Source organism: Simochromis diagramma, unplaced genomic scaffold, assembly GCF_900408965.1.
Source record: "Simochromis diagramma unplaced genomic scaffold, fSimDia1.1 OVJJ01000596.1, whole genome shotgun sequence".
NCBI classification, from domain to species: domain Eukaryota; kingdom Metazoa; phylum Chordata; class Actinopteri; order Cichliformes; family Cichlidae; genus Simochromis; species Simochromis diagramma.
In genome coordinates this window covers 4,147,667-4,169,221 of record NW_024387245.1, presented here as the reverse complement: position 1 = coordinate 4,169,221, position 21,555 = coordinate 4,147,667, and the positions used below count along the sequence as shown (strand labels likewise).

Sequence of the window (21,555 nt, the reverse complement as noted above, 5' to 3'; positions counted from 1 at the left end):
GCGGCAAACCTTTCTCTCTGCACACTGGACGGTCAGTCTCAGGAAAAACATATGATGAAAACAAAACAAAAAAAGCTGCCTCAAGTGCATTCATTCATTTCCACTGAATTTATTGTCCTGGCTTCTGGCTGGATGAATAAAAAAATGTGTTTGTTCCTGGTCTGTTTTCCTCATATGAACTATAAACCTTCAAGGTGTGTTTTTGTTGTTGTTGTTGTTGTTGTTTTGTGGGTATTTTACATGAGAGATGCCTGCAATTTTGTGCACCCAAAGGAACGGCATTTGAAGTGAAATTTGATGGGACTGTTTGTGCTTTGTTCCCAGCGCTCAGCTCAGTTTTAAGGCAGACGAGTATACAATACGAAACACAAGAACTCGGTTAAGTGAATTCATTAAGCGATTAATTCACTCTGTCCTTGTTTGTCTTTCTTGAATGACATCAAGGGGAGAAAAAAATCTGCTCGTATTGTGCCTGGGAGAAATAATTAATGCTTTTAATTTGGGCCTGTCCTTGGTTGCTGTTCGGGCCCTGTACCACACACAGGTTTCAATGACCCTGCCTCTCTACAGGGGAGCGCCGTAGTGTGGAGGAGAAGCCTGCAGCTTCAAAGCTGATACTCTAAGAGCCTGAAAATAGAACAGTGCTACTGTATGTGAGTGAAGAGCGGGGGGGAAGTGCAGGACCATATGCTCTTCCTTCTGGCTGTGAAACAAGATGATCTAATTAAATCAAGTGCTAAGTTTTACATGAGTGGGACAAAGCTTCTCCTGCTGAGAGAAGGTTCAAAGTCATATTGCTAACTGTTTCCGTTTGGCACCAAATTCAACAAATCACCTCGATACTTTAAGAATTTCTTCCCGAAAGTCGTCTGCACTGACACGCAATATGCCATTTATGTTTACGTTGCAGGCTTTAATATTTCTTACTTCAAACTTTAAACATTTTTCTTCATTCTTGAGCCATCTCAAGCTTTCTCAGTCCCCTCGAGAAATCTCATTTCTACTAGGAAACTGAATTTAACGACCTCCCAGATGCTGCCTTCCCTCATGACGACAGCTGAGAAGAACAAAGGAGATCCACGGGACAGCAACGCTAATTCATCCCCAGCATGCTAATGATAACCGCTGACAATTATTTGAATATTATTCTAAATCCGATCCAAACTCATGTGTTATTTACCTGCTTTTCTGCAGGGAAAACATCACCGGCTGTGTGCTGTGTATTTACACATCAAACATCTCCCTCGCTTCCCTGTCGCTGCTTTCCCTTTTTTGTCTTCTAGTTTTTTTTTGCAATCCATCTGCTCTTAGCATCGGCTTTGCCTCCTCTCTAATCCTTTTACGTGATGTTTCTCTTTCCCTTTTTTATTTTCTTGAAAACTTTGGCTCACTCCCTCTCTCGCAACACAAAGTACAGCATTGTGATTATTGTCTGGTAATAATCTTAAAATTAGACCATGGTAGAAATAATTAGTTGTGCAACATCTGCTGGAATACATAAAATGAGTTGAAAGCCAAAGTAAAGGAAATAACTGCATGAATGGCACTATGAAGCAATGAACATCCAGCCCTGCTCTGTGACATGCATTAAAATGCTGAGCAGGCTCAGCTTCTTCCATCCTGCAAAGAAGATTAGATCTAAGACAGTTTGAAAGAGGGTTCATTGTTGGGAAATCAATCATTGTTTACAAGTCGAGACAGAAGTACAGACATGCTGTTTGTCATCTTTATTCACTAAAATGATTTGGTTTCAAAAGTATAAAACTGATGTAAATCTTACGCTGTGGCCTTAATGGTCACCAGGTCTCAACCACTGTGGACACGTCCGGTAGATTTTGGACCAATGTGTCAGACAGCACTCTGTCTCACCAAAACACCAAATCTTGGAATATCTGTAGGGAGGATGGTGTTTCATTCATCCATTAGAGTTTCAGAGACCTTTCAGAAGCCAAAGAGTGCTGAAGTTTTTAAGGTGACATTTGATAGACCGCCGCATTGCCAACACACTTGTTTTATCCTTCAATTTGTCACCAGTCTTCAGCAGAATTACAGAACACAGATTTCTTGGCAAACCCAGATGCGATTCACAAACTTTGAATGTTTGCAGAATACTTAACACTAATCAGCAGAGCAGTGAAACAAATATATACGATTCTTCAGACTGCAGTGGCTCCTATTCTGCCTCTGCACGCCCACACAGGTGCTGGAGCGCCATGTGGGAGTGTGCAGACTATGTTTGAGTGACATGTTCCAGACTCCCCTGACATTTTTTTTCAAGATCCTGTTTTGATTGTTTGGGAATAAAATATGTGGTTTTAAATCCTGGCAGATTTGTGTCATATGTGCGCATAATTTTCAAATCCTCTTCTATCCTAGCATTCAATACAATTCTCATGGCCCCAGTCTGCCGGTAGGCAGCATTGAGTGTTTAGTTTGGGGTGTTTATCTGCTGCTCCGCTAAACTGCTGTTGAGGTTCTATTACAGCTACAATTATTGGCAAGGTGGTGGCAGAAGGAACGCTGGGAAGCAGCAATGGTCTTAAGTTGGAGAAACTGTATTTTGCTGCTATTGACAACACTAAGATGGTGTCACTTCCGTACGGTGGTACTAAAGGTGTTGGAGCATTGGTATTACAGCTAGATTAATTTTGCCACACATTTGACTGTTGTGTTGATTGTGGAATGCAAAGCCGCGGGACGTGACAAAACATCGGTACACTACGCCCCGGGAGTGAGAACGGGCTGAAAGTACTGTGCAAAAGCTGTGTGTCACCACTCATTTCTTGATTCTGCTAGAAAAATGGGGGAAAAGATGCAGCACATGCATGAGGCAAAAACAGGGTTTTTATTCTTCTAACAACCTTGAAAGTCAGTATTTGGTATGACCACCTTTATTCTTCAACACAGCCTGAACTCTCTTAGGCAAACTTTCTTCTAGTTTCTTTAGGTAGTCCTCAGAAATAGTTCCCCAGGCTTCTTGAAGGACATTTAAAGCTCCTCTTTGGTTGCTGACTGCCATTTGTTGTGTTCTCTGTCAAGATAATCCCATCATGCTCTGGGCTCTGGGCTTTATTATCATGCGTTTTTTTTCTCCAGGTATGTTTTTACTGTGTTAGAAGTGAGTTTGGGATTATTGACTTGGTGTAAAAGATCCCCAACACCACTGGCCGAAATGCAGAGCATCTACCATGTTTTACAGAATGTAGACACTCACCGGTTGCCACAGATTTTAAATCCAATTCTTGTATAAATTGGCATACCTGAGCCTTTCCTCCCTGCTTCCCTTTCTGAAGAATAGTTTCCTGACAGGAACCATTCCACATGCATGTCTCAGGTCCTGTGTCAGGATTTTGCTGGATTTTTTCCTATTTCTTATTTCAGTTCAATTCAATTCAATTTTTTTTATATAGCGCCAAATCACAAGAGCAGTCACCTCAAGGTGCTATATATTGTACAGTACATCGTACAATAATAGAAACAGAGAAAAACCCAACAATCACATGACCCCCTATGAGCAAGCACTTTGGCGACACTGGGAAGGAAAAACTCCTTTTTAACAGGAAGAAACCTCCGGCAGAACCAGGCTCAGGGAGTTTGGGGCGAGAGAAGAAAAACAGGATAAAGACATTCTGTGGAAGAGAGACAGAGGTTAATAACAGATATGATTCAATGCAGAGAGGTCTGTTAACACATAGTGAGTGAGAAAGGTGACTGGAAAGGGAAAACTCAATGCATCATGGGAATCCCCCGGCAGCCTACATCTATTGCAGCATAACTAAGGGAGGATTCAGGGTCACCTGGTCCAGCCCTAACTATATGCTTTAGCAAAAAGGAAAGTTTTAAGCCTAATCTTAAAAGTAGAGATAGTGTCTGTCTCCCGAATCCAAACTGGAAGCTGGTTCCACAGAAGAGGGGCCTGAAAACTGAAGGCTCTCCCTCCCATTCTACTTTTAAATACTCTAGGAACAACAAGTAGGCCTGCAGAGCGAGAGCGAAGTGCTCTAATAGGGTGATATGGTTCTACAAGGTCATTAAGATAAGATGGGGCCTGATTATTTAAGACCTTGTATGTGAGGAGCAGGATTTTGAATTCAATTCTGGATTTAACAGGAAGCCAATGAAGGGAAGCCAAAACAGGAGAAATATGCTCTCTCTTTCTAGTCCCTGTCAGTACTCTTGCTGCAGCATTTTGGATTAGCTGAAGGCTTTTCAGGGAGTTTTTTGGACATCCTGATAATAATGAATTACAGTAGTCCAGCCTGGAAGTAATAAATGCATGAACTAGTTTTTCAGCGTCACTCTGAGACAGGATATTTCTAACTTTAGAGATGTTGCGCAAATGGAAGAAAGCAGTCTTACATATTTGTTTAATATGTACATTGAAGGACATGTCCTGGTCAAAAATGACTCCAAGGTTCCTCACAGCGTTACTGGAGGCCAAGGTAATGCCATCCAGAGTAAGAATCTGGTTAGATACCATATTTCTAAGATTTTCAGGGCCGAGTACAATAACCTCAGTTTTATCTGAATTAAGAAGCAGAATGTTAGCGGCCATCCAGGTCTTTATATCTTTAAAACATTCCTGCAGTTTAACTAATTGGTGTGTGTTACCTGGCTTCATGGACAGACTTCTTAAGGACATGCTCTTCACTTGTAGAGTTTCTTCAAATTTTTTTAGGAGCACACTGCACACTGTGCTGAGATATGCCAAGTCTTTGGCTTATAGCTCTTTGGGAATAACTGTGTCGGTGCAAAAACATTATTTTATTCTTGTCAACCTGTCTTTAGCATTTTTGTACATTCTATTAAACTAAAGAAATTAGAAGAAATGATGTGTTACATTTTGGGCTTTTTTATGTTTCAGTGAACTATAGGTCTGTGTTTTTAAAAGGTTTAACAAACATTAAAAAAAAAACAATTATTTCTCTGAAGACAATCAGGTAGGAGGGCTGGATTGAAAATGAGTGACAAAGCCAATGTCCAAAGAAAAACAGAAAGACCTTCAGAAAGCCTGAAGAACTATTGTTCAAGACAACTTTGAGAAAATTCAAAGAAAGTCTGGCTCCGTGGAAGCAAAATAAAAAGATATAAGGGTAGTTCAAACTTTTTGCACGGTACTAGTCATAAGTAAAGCTGAGATAAAGTTGAAATCTATCACGTGTAAGGATTTAATTGAAAAGCAGACCCCAAAATGCTGGCAGGTGTAAAACAGAAGATGATTTTAATAGGACTCGTGGAAAAATGTGACAACAAAAGCCACTGCAAGCTGAACAGGATAAAAACCAAACTAGGGTACAGAGAAAAAATCCAATGAGTAAAAAAGGAGATTAATATTAAGGAAAAGTTAAAAATAAAATAAAATAAAAAAATAAAAATAAAAAAACACATAGGGCACACAAAGAGACAGGAGGCTGATAAGTTGATGAACTGCCAAAGACTAAATGAACAGACTAAATACACAGCAGGGAGAAGGATAATAAGGCACAAGTGAGCTCACAGGAAGACAGAAAGGGAAAAAGTATAACAAGCCAGATGAGGATATAATAAAGAAAAATGGAAATAAGAGAAAGAGTAACATACCACATTCACACAGTTACTAAAAATAGGGGAAGAGAGGAAGAACAAAATATTTGTTGTTTTTTTATTTTCAGATACAGAGACAAAATCTCACATTTTTCCCTCAATGTCTTCCTTAAATCTTTAAGAGAATCTTGATCCCTCTTAAACTGCGACAGGGTACAAACACGGCAGCGACAGCCGAGAACTGCAGCTCTGTGTAATGCTTGGGTGGCCGACGCTAATCACATTACAGCACGCACAACCTGAACTGTATGGCCATTCCTCAATCTCAAAGTCTATTAGAGCAGAACAGCCTGTTATTAATATTCCAATATGTCAGTGCCAGTGTTGTAACGCTATCTCATTCTAGCTCCTCTATCTGATTCGTATGTAAGTAGGTCAGCAGTGCAGGGTCGGGCGATGAATGGGCTCTGTTAGCTGAAAATCCACAGGCTCAAAGCAATTACACGTGAACACCGGGGTTTGGTCCCAAATTTCGCGTTTAACACCTGGCTTTTGACCCTTTAGCTCTTCCCCAACTTGCAGACCAAACATTTAACAATGAATAATTAGCCTTTAGAGTGTTACTGGATTTTTATTTTTTTTTTTGTATATATTAGGATCACTTATAAGAATCTAGAGGAAGTCCTATCCTCAACCTCACATCATCAGTGCTACACACACACACACACACACTCACAAGTTTCTTATTAAGCAAGCTATCAGAACAGAGGAAATGAAACTGGTTGACAAATAACTGCAGCTGGGAACAGTTTGCTAGCAAAACAATGAAACACATTTACAGTGTTCAGATTTAGAATGGTGTCCTATTCCTGTGGGATGCCTCAGAAATGACCTGCAGCAGTCCCAGACACAGGCGCTCTTTTGTCACTGAGTGAAGCACTAACATACAGAATGCCAATAAATCCTCAGCGTGCCAGTCGTTCCAGCCGGGCTCAGTTTTAGCGGCTATAGTTCGGTTTATCCAAAGCAGTGGTTTGTTTCCCATGAAATATGATTAGAACGTGGAGAATAAATATGAAATAGTTTGTACTCCATACATCTTATATAAGCGTCAGTTATTTATCAGATTCATACAAGACTCTAAATATGTTGTGCTGCATTACCACTACAGAGCATGGGCATCACGCATATTTTAAAGCTAAAATCTTTGTAATATTACTATTAGTTGCCCATATTTCTCCTAAAGAAAGGCAATATAAAGTATAAGCCTACGTCTCATGAGACGGAGGACAGGTTTTGAAACTAAAAGGCCTGATTTGGCAAAGCAAAAAGATCAAAAATGAAAATAAGACAATAGGAATGTATAATAAAACCAACTAAGAGGATGACATACACCAGGAATTCAAGAGCAGGATTAGACTATATATACATTTCCACGTCTGTCTGTCAGTGAGCCTGTGCAAACTGTGCCCGATGTGGACTTCTGCTGCTGTTGCCCATCTGCTTCAAGGTTTGATGTGTTGTGCATTCAAAGATGCTCTTCTGCATTGTGATTGTTTGAATTACCATTGTCTTGGATATTGTTTTCTTTGTTGGACCATTCTCTGTAAAGCCTAGAGATGGTTGTGCAGGAAAATCCCAGTAGCTCAGGAGTTTCTTAAATATTTAGAACAGTCCATCTGTCGTTAACAACGATTTGGCGTTCAGTCACTTAAATCACCTTTCTTTTCCATTCCGATGCTCACTTTGACAAAAAGTGAAAACAATAAACACAATCACAATAAACGGAAGAAAAACAACAGATGCTGAAGACTAGCCTAAACTCAATCACAGACAGTGAAGCACAGAAGGCATAAGCACACAAACACAACAGAGGGAAATCAGTTTGGACACAATGGGAAAACAGCAAAACAGAAAGAAGAATAATTTTACAATCAAAACAAGTCCAAAAATACCAAAATAACTGTACTAGAATAATAATTAAATCAAATATGAATTTAAAACTCAAAAGCCACAGAAAATCCTAGAACTGTGGTATCACTGTTTAACAGTGACAAGCTTGTGTCTTGCAACAAGCCAAGAGAAGAAACAATGGAAACTAAAACAGAGTGTAATTGGTTCAAATGTCAGTGAATTGCTTGAAGTTTCAGTAAAGCAGTTGTTCCCAAACTGTGAAGCTGACCCCCCTGGTGGGACAGAGAGCCATTGCAGGGACGGCGCTGACAGTCAGGGTAAATGTGTGGTGGAGCGAAGCGAGCACAAAGTGTGCAGGGGGGCAAAGAGTACGCTGATGGGTCTTTATTTTACTTACATTTCAGCTTTGATCCTTTAAACTACAAAAAAGAAGAAGCTTCCCTCTGAGTTTCTTGGACACAAGCTAACATGGCACAAAAAAGGTGAAATTACCTTTACCATGAAGTAAGTAGTTTTACTTTTAAGTTAGTATAGTTTATATTATTGCTTGAGTATCTTACCTACGTGGAAGACCCAAGTGTCAGAGTATTTCTTAAAATTTCTCTGAGCTGATTGACCTGAGCTGCTTGCATCTTAAACAGCACACCTCAACATTTGGTGTTACATTTCTTTCACTATGCACTTCCTGGTCTGCAGCATTGCTTCAAGCGCATCTGCATGTCCCAAATCCATCCTTGCATCCATTTCAAATCTCACCACATCCGGAATCCACCCCTACAAAGGTTTCACAGGGCCTGTCACCCTCGTGTTGCTGTTGCAGTCTTTGACATTTCACCTATTGCCATAATTGGAGGGATCTAAAGGCCCTATGTGTGGCCCTCTTATCCCCTCTATTATAAAAAGTTGGGAGCTTAAATGAGGAATGAACTTTTCGCTTTGGCTTTGCTGCTTTACTCACCCAGGATGCTGCCTCAGTGGAATCCATGCATTCTGATCGTCCCAAATCCATCCTGTAAACACTGCATTAAATATTGATCACGGGTATCATGCAGAACAACTTTTTATTTATTTATTTATTTATTTTTGCTGCGCTAAGGCTTAATGCGCACTGTGTGAGGTTTTCTTCCTAATGAGACATTTGAAGTGCTGCGAGTCATCCTCACCACCGCAGATTTGATCAAAGCTTTGGAGATTATTGAAATTAGTGGTGCATGACAGGCTTTGTAATAATGATCACCGAGGAAGGCTTACATAAAATACACACAGTGGTTAATGCACATATTCCTCCGCTTGTCCTGAAAAACCTGCAAGGCGAAGTAGAAAAATCTGCTGGAAGTGATAGATGTACACATTTTCGGTCCAAAAAAACCAACCAAACAAAAAAGCCTAGAAAGGAAGTCGGTTCTTTCTTTGAGGCCTCAGCAGGGAATAATCCACGGATGACCGTAGCTGTGATCACCAGCTGTGATCTTGCCTTTTGTGAAGCATCTGTAGAGCTACAACTGTTTACACTATTAAAAACATATTGTACTTTACCTGTTGTGTAGCTTAAACAGACATCCTTAAGGACACAATCTCTCACACACACACAGCCCACAGCTCGGTAAACAAGAAAGCATGGCTGCCTCAATGAATGTGTCAAAATGCTTTGTGCCTGGCTCCATTAAAAAGGTGCTCTCATATTGTGTAAAAATAGATAGCATGTGGAAAATAATAATAACCTTGCACGTAAAGAGGGCGCCTCTTACACTTACACTATGGTATCATTTAACATTTATTTTTTTATTTTAAATAATACAATAAATATACTACAAACGAACATTGGCTTTGGTAGAGTTACAAGTTCATCAGTTTCTCTCCACTTCACAATTGTGGACATGACCTTTTTTTTCTTCTTCTTCTTCTTTTTTTTTTCCATCTGTAGCAATGAAAAAAAAAAAAAAAAAAAAAGCTAACGTATCCTGATGAATAACACATGGACCGGAGATCATGCCACGCTACAAAAAAATCATAACAAGAGAAAAAACTTTACAATTTCATGCATACAGATAGGTTTTAATGCTTCAAAAGACATACAAGAGTGGATGGCCACAGTAAACTTGGATTTATTGACATAAAAACCAATATATCTTCTATCCTCTGATCCTTACACAGGTTTGACAAAACTGTGAAAAACAAACAAACAGAAAATCTACAAAATGAAACAAAGACAAAAAAAAAGAAAAAAAGAAAATAATGACAGCATCACTGCTGGTTCTGGAAATTTACAAAATAATTGTTTGTCCTTTTTGTAAAAAAAAAAAAAATCATTATAATTATTATTGAGAGCGGAGTGTTAAATTTGGATTTACTGCATCAAATGAAAAATAAAGCCAAAGATCTACAAGCATATTGAGTTATCTTAACAGAAAAGGTTCAAGTCACATATTTAAAGATTTTTTTTCTCTTTTTTTTAAAAAGGAAGCCAAAAAAAAAAAAAAAGAGCTGTAACAATTCTGTGGTAGATACTAGTGGTCATAAGCATAAAGAGTGCATAGTTTGAACAAAGAGCAATATTACAATAAGGGCAAAAAATAAAAAAAGAATTATAGACCGATAGGCAAGTTTTGACGCTGCATGAACAAACCGTTCCATCTGGCTAATCAACAAGTTTCTCGAGTTGTTTTCCCATAACAAAAAAAAAGAAAAGAAAAGAAAAACTTTGGTGGAAGGACCTTCTAATTTGCACTGTATCCATTTGGCCCAATTGCAACATGTCCATCTTTTAACCTAGTTTCATGTGGCACACATGATCAAAAAAAAAAAAAAATGCAGCGTCACAGAGCATTGATACGCAAAGCCAACAGCACCATCTTAGATCCCTCTCGTCATTTCCAACATTTTTTACAGACCCATTTCTTATCTGCGTGGTCCGCTGAAGCAGGAGATAACATACGGTACCATGCTGCACTGATCTCAGAGTGGCTATGTATGGGAAACAAACAAAAAAATAACAGCATGCATAAACCACCACTGGATGTTCAAGCGAGTCAAAGGGGCTGGCAGCGATGGAGTTACTCTCAGCACAAGTTTTCCATATTTCAAACACAAAACTAGAAAAAATACATAGCACCACAGAAGAGAGAGAAAATAGCACCTAGGTTTCGATTTCTTTGTGTTTTCGTTACAATGTGACATCATCACCATCATCATCTCCCGCTGCATAATCAAATTTCAGGAAACGTGAAGAAGGCTTTTATTAAGTTAAGAATATTGCCACCAATGCGGTTTGTTCTGTTCAGAGGACACAAAAAGGAGGAATGTATTTTTTTTGTTCTTTTCGTTTTCTGTCTGCAAATTAACTGTCACATAATAACAGAGCTTGTTTTCGTCCTTTATTTCCATTTTGTTCTTAAATTACAACAAAGGCGTGCTCCACAGTTGCAACAAGACAGGACTCACCACGGGGTTGGGGTTTGTTTTCTGGATTTTGATTTTACAAGTCGAATTCTCTCACTTTTCTACAATTTTGGATGTCGTCCACGCTCTCCTACCTCACAAATATAGAAAGTCACATGCATGTTTTGAAGCCAGAAGCAATAAAAGATACCCAGAAAAATATACAGAATGTACTTACAAACATAAAAAAAATCATTTATATATATTTATATATATATATATATATTTATATATATATATATGGCCCATCCCAAGAGAATGGGGAGACAATTATGCACAAACAAAGCTCCCGTAGTGAAATGAGCAAACAAACTGAGAAAAAAGCAAAGCCAGGGAGATGAAGGAAAACATGAGATCAAAACTAAAGCAAAGAAAAAAAAGAGCCAAATCAAATGGAGTCCAAGGCACATAGCGCGACCGTCTGGAACGGCTGCGGCTCTCAAGGTCGCCTTCGTTGTTTCGAACAAAAGTGTGGTGACATGGGGCTAGGTTTTTGTGTGTGAGTGAACTGTATAGGAAGGAGGATCTGACATCCAGTTTCAAAACTTGCATGTGATGGAGAAGGCACACTGAGGTTTCAAGGTTTTTTCCTCTGTTTCCTATAAAAAAAATTTCACCGCATTCTCAACTTGATTTCATTTTACTTTATACTTGTTGCTTTTTGGAAAAAAAAAGTAATGTTTTTCTTTTACAAATAGAATCGTCTTATTCTTTTTCATCAATTGTTTTTGAGAAAACAAAAATATGCTTTTTTTTTTTTCTTTCTCCATTTGCTCAGTTAAAAAGTCTTAGCCGATGAAACAGACGGGCCCCACTTCGAATCCGAACTTCTGCGTGGGGCCGCCAAAATCGTTGAACATGATGTCCACAAATGGCACCTGTTCCACCTTCGGTGTGTTGATCTCAAGTACTGTCTTTTCATAGCCCTTTTTCAGCTGTCAAAGAGAAAAGACACAGTGGGGTTGAAGAATCAGTGTGCGGAAAATATTCTTTTCAAAAAAAGAGAAAGAAACACCACACACACACACACACACACACACATTTGCTGGACTCCTGCTCACGCAACGACTACAAAGATACTCAAAGCATAACTTTCCAACAGTTTCCATCAAAGGAACCCAGCTTACCTCCCAAAAAACACACACCCACACATACGCACACACTTCCCTGACTTACCGCACAGCCATCAACTAAGGCGCGGATGTAGGGGTTGTTGTCATAAGACATCTCCTCATCGTTGGAGCCCAGGAAGCGGATGGCCTTGTCATAGTTGTCCTGCTCCTGGTCATGCCATGCCACCGATTGGTAGCAGTTGTATGTCATGTTCTGCCTGGCTGCTGCGCTCAACAGCCGCAAGAAAGTCATCTGGACCACACCGATGGGATTGCCCTCGGCATCCACATAGGAAAGCTGCAAAAAGAAGACATTTCCACGTTTACACCATGCAGTTTCCTCTGTCACCTGGAAGCATTTTTTATGTGTTGACTATTGAAAATAGTCAACCAGACAAAAAACTTGATGTGCCATTAATATATAATATGACTCAGCATATAGACCTAGCAGAGCAGTAAGGCTGGCATTCATCAAAATTAGTAATAAAGACCTAAACCAAACAATGCTAATGTCAGTCCAATACTAAAGACTTTTCATTGTTTATTACCTCCACCAAGAAAGTTTTGTTTTTTAGGCGTTCACAAATATGTCGTTCTTTCTGTCTGTAAACGTGATAGCTTGAGAACTCTTGAATGAATTCTCATTAACCTTTGTAGCGGTGTAGAGTGGACTAATGTTAACAGACCATTAATATTTGTCTTACATCCAGGTTGTCAAGGTCAGCTTCATGATTGATTGGTTGGAAATTGAGGAAATTTACTTGATTTAACTATGATTCTTTCAAGTTTGGTGTATATTATCAATATGCAGAAAGGACCAAGCTTTAAAATGTCACATCCGACCTCTGACCTTTCCTTCAAGTTCAATAGAGTGATCTGAAGGTCAATGTGATAATTATAATATATAGAGCAGTAAAACTATGTTTCTTACTGCCATTGTTTGTATTGATAACATCTAGGCATATAGGGATTCAAAATATCACATTACTTTGGATATCTAACCTCTTCTTCAAGTTCAAATAAGGTCAAACTTTCATTAAATGTCTTTTATCTTTAAAACTTTGCTAAAAAATTCTATTGCCTTTGTTTTTATTGCCAACATTTAAGAAATTACACTGTCATATGGGAATTATAAATACTATATTATAGTTTGCATCTCAATATCATGTCACATTTGACCTCTGACCTCACTTTTACATTTCACATCAGCCTTTCTTTGAAGCTGACTCCAAAATGTGGGATAAATTTAAAAAACAACTGTCAAGTTAGTCATAAGTATACTGCAGTATAACATTATATAATAAGCTCAAGTTATAAAAATATCTCCCCAAAATGCTGACTTTAACTAATTTAATTAAATGTAAATTTTCCTTGTAATTTTGTTACATAAGTACAATGCAAATTTAATGAAATCTGGTTCAATGAAATTCACTTGATTGGTACACATTCAGTTTGTACTGAGCACATTTTCCTTAATGATTAATTATTTGAATAATAAATAAAAAAATAAAACTTTGACTTGATATATTTCAGATACATTTTACTCAAAATTACTGCCTCGTGTGTTTCGAGAGTGAAGAAATCTTTTTTTTTAACTATTTCAGTTATTTACAAATCATGACCTAATCATACATATTGTTTGTGTAATCAAAGTAAGCATCTATCATGCTACCCTTACCTATTTTGTTACTGCACTACAAATTCATTAAAATATGTTTAAAAAGAACAAAGAAACAAAAAATGTAAAATGTGTAAAAAAAAAACAAAACCAAAACAGCAACAACATTAAACATGGAACCAATTGAAGAGCCTGTGCAATTAGTTTACTGACAGCGTCCTCTTACAATCAACAGGCTACTTATGTGAGACCTGCGGCACATCTTTCTATGAATAACAGACCTGACCTTAATTTAGATGTTAATTTGGCCCCACCAATGTATGAACGTCGCAAACACAAGTGCGAGAAGAACAATGGAGAACTAATCTGTCTCTCCTGTTCTATGCCTTTTGAAGGCTTGTTTTTTAAATGCTTTTCAGCAGCACTTGACAAGCTGACTGGGCAATACTCCAGGTGTGACAGAACAACATCAATCATAACAGAAGCAGGAACATACACGGAGCATTTCCTCAAAATAGCAATGCCCTTTCCCATTTTGGAGACGATGAAATATCAAACCAAGACAGGGGGTAATTTAGTTTTTAGTGACCTATTCAGCTGAAATCCCATCTTTGGACAGGTGAAGTGCCTTGACATTACCAAGAGCAACCTTACTACCGAATACCATATGTTTAAATCTTTGCAAAAACAGTCCCAAATACAGAGCTGTCGTTTTTACTTTAAGTTCTTAGAGCATCTGTGTTGTGTAGTTTTATAAGAAAAGATCAAAAAGCACATATTCAGCTGCAGTTCAATACACATTTAGTACAATTTTGAGTGTTTATAACAGCATCGCTATCAGGCATTAAACACACTGTGCTTATTAGTGCTGTAATTCATTGTTGGTTTGGGTCTTTAATGAAATCTGCTGACAACGAATAAAAAATTTAATTACCAGCCTTATCCTTAAGTAACGTACAAATATGTGTAAATTTTTAGAAGAGGAGGATAAGTGCAGAATATTTCCAAGGCCTTATGCCCGGGAGCTGCACTGATGTTCAAGGCTTAATGCGGAACAAATCTACCTTCAAAGTATAAAAAATAAGCATAACTAAAGAGCTCATTTAAATCGTAATTGTGTGATTATGTAAAATATATAAGCGATACGAGCAAATTATGGTAAAATCATGAAAATGTATTCTCGTAATAGGAACTATGTGGCAGTAATGATATGTTAATTGCTTGCTAATTAGCCTATAATTAACCCAGCATCCCTGCTTTTCAGGCTCATGTTACAAGAAGGAAAACAAAAAGTCGCATTAAGCTGATTATAGTAATCCTGACTGACTGACAAGACAGCAGATTTTGGAAACAGTTGTATTTCATTTTAATGTCCGTAAATGACTATTTGCATACCAACCAGCAGGAATCCATTAGATCCACATGGTCACTTTGTCTTTCAGACAAACAGGACTTACTGAAGATTCATGCACATGCGGATCCCTTCCATGCAGCCAGAGCAGCAAACTGTCTGTGTGTCTGTTCGTCTATTACCACTCATTCTTCCACGTAAGCGAAAGTCCATGCACACACACATGCATATACAGAGCCCAGAGTGCCGACACTTTGACTTGACGCAATCTCCAGCTAATAATGAGGATAATTGATCTAATTTGATTTTTTAATTATGAATATATTTTAAAAAATTAAGACTGTTTCTCTGTAATTTATGTCTGTGAGTGTCGGCACTGTGGCTCAAACTGTGGCTGAGCAGGTCCGTGCTTTTCTCATTTACCCCACCACTCGTCATCCCCTCCCTCCCGCCCTGACCCGTACAGCGTGTGGATCCAGCCTGGCATCATCATAGGCACATTACCTCTTTATCATCACAGTCGCAAGTCAACAGTGACTGAGTACCCAGAGGGCCCCTGGGTTGTGACTGAGTGCCTGACCCATTTGACTCAGAGGTACTCTCCAGCGTTTAAGGGAGAGAATGGGAATGTGAGTGCAAGCTGAGAGAGAATGACACTTGTGTTTCGCCATTTGTGGAGGACAGATGCCCTGCTGAGGCAAGAGCTTGTCGAGATCACAAAAAAACAACAACAAATGTGTAAGCGATGCATTCAGTCTGAGACGTTTTGTCCACACTAATAAATCAACTATCAGTGGATGAACTAATAGAGCCGTGGGATTGTCAAGGCACACAGTCACTCTTTAAAGATGCTCTCTTAATGTAGCAGAGGTATGACAAGAATTTTTACGCACATTGTTTTCCTTTTTTTTAGACTAAATATGTTTCTTCACCAGATTCCATTTCTTGCTTTGAATGGTCCACAAACCTCTCCTCCATTTCCGTGTAAGAGCATCCGACTATGTCGTTGGACTGAAGGTGAGTGCAGCTCATGCTGAATCATGCAACTCAATAACGAAACAACCAGCAAGCGAGGAGCCAGTCGATACATACTTCACAGAACCAGAACCATGCAGAGCCTCAGGCACACGGAGTCCAGACCTGAGCCAGGACTCCGGGACCGCGGGCAGCAACACTTACCAGGGAACCTCTCTTGTAGTGACTATACCATGTGCCTGGCGAGTCTTTGGGCCATTTTGCCATTTTGCTCTGTAAAATATAAGAGGCATTCAGGGAAGGGAAAGGGACTTGAGAAAGTCGGGGGTCTGGCTTACCAGTTTACCACGTTTGAATTCACTGAACCAGGAACCGGGATTCTCCTTTAGCCAGGAAGTGAGCCTAGCCTGGGGGCATGGATCGACAAAGAGGAAGAGGATGGAGGAGGAGGAAAAACAGCAGTGTTAAAAGAAAAGGAAACAAGATCTGACAGAAATCCCACATCCCCTCTCAGCTTTGTTCTCTCGCCTTCTGTTTGTCCTCTGAGGAGTCTTCCAAAAACCTGAAACAGTTTCGCAGTGAGACCGACCGACTGGACCAGGGAAGAAGATTTTTGTAAGCCATTATGCTATTTTGTACTGTACACACTGGAGCTGGCAGCTAATTGCTGCTGAAAAATTCATGAGTACACAGTGATTAATTAAGAAATGATCGCAGGCAAGGAGCTCTGATAGTGGGGGCCTCCATCCCTGCTGCTCGGTGTCAGCGCCGTGCAGCCATGGTGCACTAACTTTGTTACGCCATTAAAAGCTGCGAACTGGCCAACGGGGGCACAGCTCTAATGGTCTCAGCCATGACAATGATGAATTTCTCTATAATTAGAGAGCAGGGTCTGATACGGGGCTGTCATCAATGGCTTAATGCGTTAATGAATGATGGGCCGGAGATCGCTTATCGCTGGGAGATGGCACACATTAGACCCACGCTGCATCCAAGGTGACCTTCACTTTTTTTTTCCACGGTGCACAGAGTGGAGGAGAAAATTCAACCTTGAAGGCAACACGATCTCTTTGAGGATCTTACAAAGCGTGTGCTCTCGTGACCACTGCGCCCATCTCAAAACGCACATGGGAGTGTTTGGATGTCTGAAAGCAAAAAGACAGACAACGCGGGCTTTTCTTTCTCACAGCCCTGACACGAATGAGAAGAGCCCATCACCAGCGCGCTATAAAAAGTCTGCTTCATTATTCCGAGCTTAGGCAAACTCCCGCTCCTCTGAGGCTTGGTGAGTGGGATCATTAAAATGGCTGTAGCGCGCCGCTATTACACAACCCCCGACTCGTCAAAGACAGTGTTCCCAATGTTTCACCACTCCGCTGTGCTACACTCCTTCACGCACTCATGCATAATGAAGCAAAAATCTTCTCACCTGCCAAAGGCTTTTATGGGTGATAAAGTCCTTAATGTCATTCTATCTAAAAATGGTTCTGAAACAACAGAGTGAATGTGAGCGCTTGTCTCGCTGCAGGACTAAAAGGAGACTTTTGCACGCTAGCAAAATAACTCGGTGCCTCTCGTGGGATATGCAGGGGGAGTCCTGGTGAATCATCTCTCACATCTTCTTAGAAGCAACACACTGGCTAATCTCGTGGAGGCAAATTATATGGGTAAATAGATTTACTGTTGTATATAGTGTTGCTTTGGCATGCTCAGGTTAGTCCCAAATGTGAAGGGTAAAAAATTTTAAAAAGCTTATCGAGAGTGCTCGGCTCACATTACCCTTGCTGTCAATCTTATCACCAAACTAGACGATGAAAATAGCAAAGATTTTGTTTTTTGTTGTTTTTTTAAGGCCCAACCTTTCTGTTTACTGTGTTGTCATCTCATATTTGTGCGAGTGCATTGCTTGTATACACACAGCCAGACTTACCCCTCCAGACTTCTTATCTGGGAAGATGCAGCTCTCGCCGCTTGCTGTGAAGTTGCAGTAAACCTTGAAGGAGTCCCGAGAGCAGCCCTGGTTTGGATCAATCCAGTACTCACCTGGACAGATAAAGGAAGGGAGAAGACACACAAAAACACACCCACGCACACACACACGGATGGGAGAGGGAGAGAGAGAGAACACAGAATATATAATTCAATATCTGTGTTTCACCGAGGTCAAGGTAAGGCCAGACACTGGGTGCGTCGTGCCTCTGTGTTTACATCTTCAGTTCACATTAAACACATTCTAAACTGTGGGTGTTTTTCTTCTAAATTAGCATTGCTAATAAATGCATAACTCATTATTTAATTTCATTATTTGATCCTATTTTTTAAGGTTTTGGCTTCGTTTTAACAGCTGCCAAAGCAGACAGCGATCAGGAAACTGGAGCAATTAGAGGGAATTGAACCTTGGATGTTGTGGTTATGCGGTATGCACCTTACTCATTAGCACGCCAGACATCCCAGATGGTTTATCAAACATTCATTTTTGAAAAGTAAATCCTGCTGTTTGATAACATCATCACCTAGAGATGGATGACGCACCGAGAAGTGGAAAAGTACTTTGTTTACTAATTAATTAGTAATTAACTAGTCCGTATGTGAGCAATTGCAAGTGTCACGCTCCTGTGACGGATACACTGCAGATATAATACGCCTCTGTATTACAAAACAGAATTAAACAGTGATTTATATTTGGACGTATGTTTGTGACTAACAATTATTTTCATGATAAATAAATATTAGAAAAACACAGGAATGCAATGGCTTGTTTTGTCCAGTCAACACATTCAAATATGAATACAAAAATGTTTTTAATCTGCAGGCAGATTAAGAAAAAATTACTTAATTTAATGCATTATTATATTATTAATTTATTTTTGGTTTTTGTTTTGTTTTTAGTTGTAAGCATTTTTCGGATTTATTCATCATGACCCATTATTAGAGGCTGGGTTTAAGTTATGCTGGGCACATGACTCCCTGTACATGTTACAATATAGAAATAAGGGGTGACAAGTATATCCACCCCTGGAGCCCAGATGTGCATGTTGGGGTGGTGGAGGGGTTAAAAGCGCATGTAGTGAAACAGGAAATATTGAGTCAGGCTGTATTATTCTTTTTTTTGTTTGTTTCACCATTAACATTACATACCCGATTTGTGGCCAGTAACACTGACTTTCTACAAACATTTCTAGTTAGCTGTGTTTGATTTTGTTAAAGTTTAAAAGGCGTAAAGAAAGAGGATTAAACAGAAGCACCAATTTGGGCTAAATGTGACACGAACCATCAGGGAAATCAGGGTGGCAGAGCTGCAGGTCCTTGCAGGTACGCGCAGGGTTGCCCTGGGTGCCCAGTGGGTGCTTCATCTGCTCAATCTCCAATTTAAGAGAGTTAAGTGAGCCAAAGATTTCCTCCATGCCATCATCATAGTCTTTATAGTTGGCATCCATAGCTGCATCGTCCACCATCTGGCTGGCATCGATGTTCCTACGTGATCGGCCCTTAATAGAAGCCTGGATGGGGAGTGGGTGGATGACATCACCAGGAGGTCCCTTTTATGGAGAGATGACACGAGAGGAGATAAATGTCGGTTACTGTCAACCAAAATTATAATGACTGATTTCGTCATTTTGAATTTTACTGCTCAAAAAATAGAGCATCTACTTACAGGAGGGCCAGGAGGTCCAGGTGTACCAGTCTCTCCCTTTGGTCCAGTTTGACCCTGAGCAGGACAAAATGAAACCAGCGGTTAATCTTCGTAAATAAGTGTCATGATAAATGCTTGCGTTTTTTTGCAGCTTTTGGTTAATCACTTACCGATGAGCCTTTAGCTCCTTTAGGACCCGGGGGACCCTAAAAACACAGAGACAATCAAGTGATCAGTACTGGCTCAAACATTACATCATGAGTCTATAGTAAGACACACGTGCTAAGCTTACAGGTAATCCAGGGGGGCCAATGGGACCAAGTGGACCCGCAGGACCAGCAATACCCTGAAAGAAAAGAGAAATTGCAAATCCATAAATGTTGTGTGCCAAGAATAAAAAACCTTCTTTATTCCTAAAGCAACAGTATTGACTAGTATGAAAGATATTAACACCAGTGGTACCAATTTGCTCTTGCTAAATAAGGAAGATCAAACAAAAGTCTGTCAATAGCTAGCTAACTAATGGCACAAACTGAGCTGCTGTTCAAAAATGTAGGTCTTTAACTCCAGTGCAGTGTTGTTTACTCACATTGTCTCCTTTGGGACCAGCTGATCCGGAAGGACCAGGAAGGCCTCTGTCACCTTTCTCTCCCTGTTCACCTGGTGGTCCAATTAAACCAATAAGACCTGGATGGCCCTGAGCAAACAGAACAACACAAGCACATGTAATCAAAGCAACATTTAATGAGACACGTTCCAATCAGAGGAGTAAGAATTTGATGGTCAGTGGAAAACAAAAAAAATAAAAGGAAAAAACAACTCAGCAATCACTAAATTGGTTCCTGAAGTAGCTCACCTTTTCTCCTTTGACACCAGAGTCTCCTTTCAAACCAGGTAAGCCAGGTGGGCCCTGTGAGAAAATGTAAGTTGTCAGATCCAGTCGCACATTATATGAGGCATGGCAATACAAGTTATTTCTACTCACCATAGGTCCGGGAGGTCCATCTGGGCCTGGGGCACCAGGTAGACCTTGTTCTCCCTGCAAAAACATTTGTAGAGTTTTTTTTAACCCCACTTCACAAGAAAACCAGTTCCTTTTAATATTCTGGATTTATTTAGCAAATTAGCGAATCATATATGCTGTTTAAACAAAACCACACTACATAAAGGTATGACAGTGATGAATCGCTGCGAGGCTGAGAAATAAGATACTTACAACAGCACCAGGGATTCCCCTGAGACCTTCAGGACCTGGCTTTCCGGGTGATCCTTGAGGACCAACGGGACCTGTTTTCCCAGGGGGACCTTCTAACCCAGGCTCTCCCTTTCACACAGGAAAATGATTCACACGAAAATATTTGATGTTAGCTCATTTGTTAGGTTGTTTTACTTACACAAAAAAATGTTGCTTTGTTTTTGGATGAATTACCTTGCCTCCCTTCTCTCCTTGTCTTCCCTCAGGTCCTGCAGGTCCAGGAGGCCCCTATTTAAAAAATAAAATAAAATAAATTAAGCAACTTTTTAACATTTTCACAAGGATAGGAGTAAGACAGTACAGGGCAGCACTTACTCTCTTTCCTGGTGGTCCAGCAGGACCAGATTCTCCAGTTGGTCCAGGTGAACCCTGGTTTAAAAGGAAAAGGAAATAATTCAACATTGAAAAGACTATTTACATTTCTCAGTAATGACATGCAGCAGAGTGGAAAAGAAAAAATAACACTCACAGCCTGACCAGCCTCTCCATCATCGCCCTTGTCACCCGGTAAACCGTCTAAGCCCTGTATTGGAATTGAAGAGGGTCTCAGTCATGATGTTTTGCAATAAAAAGTGCATAAAGACTTAAGTTTGGATGGTTTATTCACAGAACAGCTGCCATACGTACAGCTGGACCAGGCTCTCCAGGGGGGCCGGGGTCACCAGGGAAACCACTTGGACCCTGAAAATGAATAAAGTTACATTTTTTGTTTGTTATTTTTTAGACATTTACTTT

The 21,555-nt window shown here is 39.8% G+C and overlaps 1 protein-coding gene across 1 annotated transcript in view; it reads right to left on the bottom strand.

Annotated features, from left to right (window-relative positions):
- Window positions 1-9,338: 9,338 nt before the first annotated feature.
- The window catches only part of col5a1 (procollagen, type V, alpha 1), a 76,626-nt gene continuing 64,409 nt past the window's right edge, over window positions 9,339-21,555 (bottom strand). Inside the window, exons 51-66 of the mRNA XM_040000100.1 lie at window positions 21,448-21,501; window positions 21,290-21,343; window positions 21,136-21,189; window positions 20,995-21,048; window positions 20,782-20,889; window positions 20,551-20,604; window positions 20,422-20,475; window positions 20,155-20,262; window positions 19,858-19,911; window positions 19,736-19,771; window positions 19,587-19,640; window positions 19,203-19,470; window positions 17,862-17,974; window positions 16,270-16,338; window positions 12,052-12,285; window positions 9,339-11,810 (exon numbers count right to left, since the gene is read on the bottom strand). Coding sequence (XP_039856034.1) covers window positions 11,664-11,810; window positions 12,052-12,285; window positions 16,270-16,338; window positions 17,862-17,974; window positions 19,203-19,470; window positions 19,587-19,640; window positions 19,736-19,771; window positions 19,858-19,911; window positions 20,155-20,262; window positions 20,422-20,475; window positions 20,551-20,604; window positions 20,782-20,889; window positions 20,995-21,048; window positions 21,136-21,189; window positions 21,290-21,343; window positions 21,448-21,501 — 1,515 coding nt within the window. The 3' untranslated portion in view covers window positions 9,339-11,663. The remainder of the gene's footprint in view (window positions 11,811-12,051; window positions 12,286-16,269; window positions 16,339-17,861; window positions 17,975-19,202; window positions 19,471-19,586; window positions 19,641-19,735; window positions 19,772-19,857; window positions 19,912-20,154; window positions 20,263-20,421; window positions 20,476-20,550; window positions 20,605-20,781; window positions 20,890-20,994; window positions 21,049-21,135; window positions 21,190-21,289; window positions 21,344-21,447; window positions 21,502-21,555) is intronic.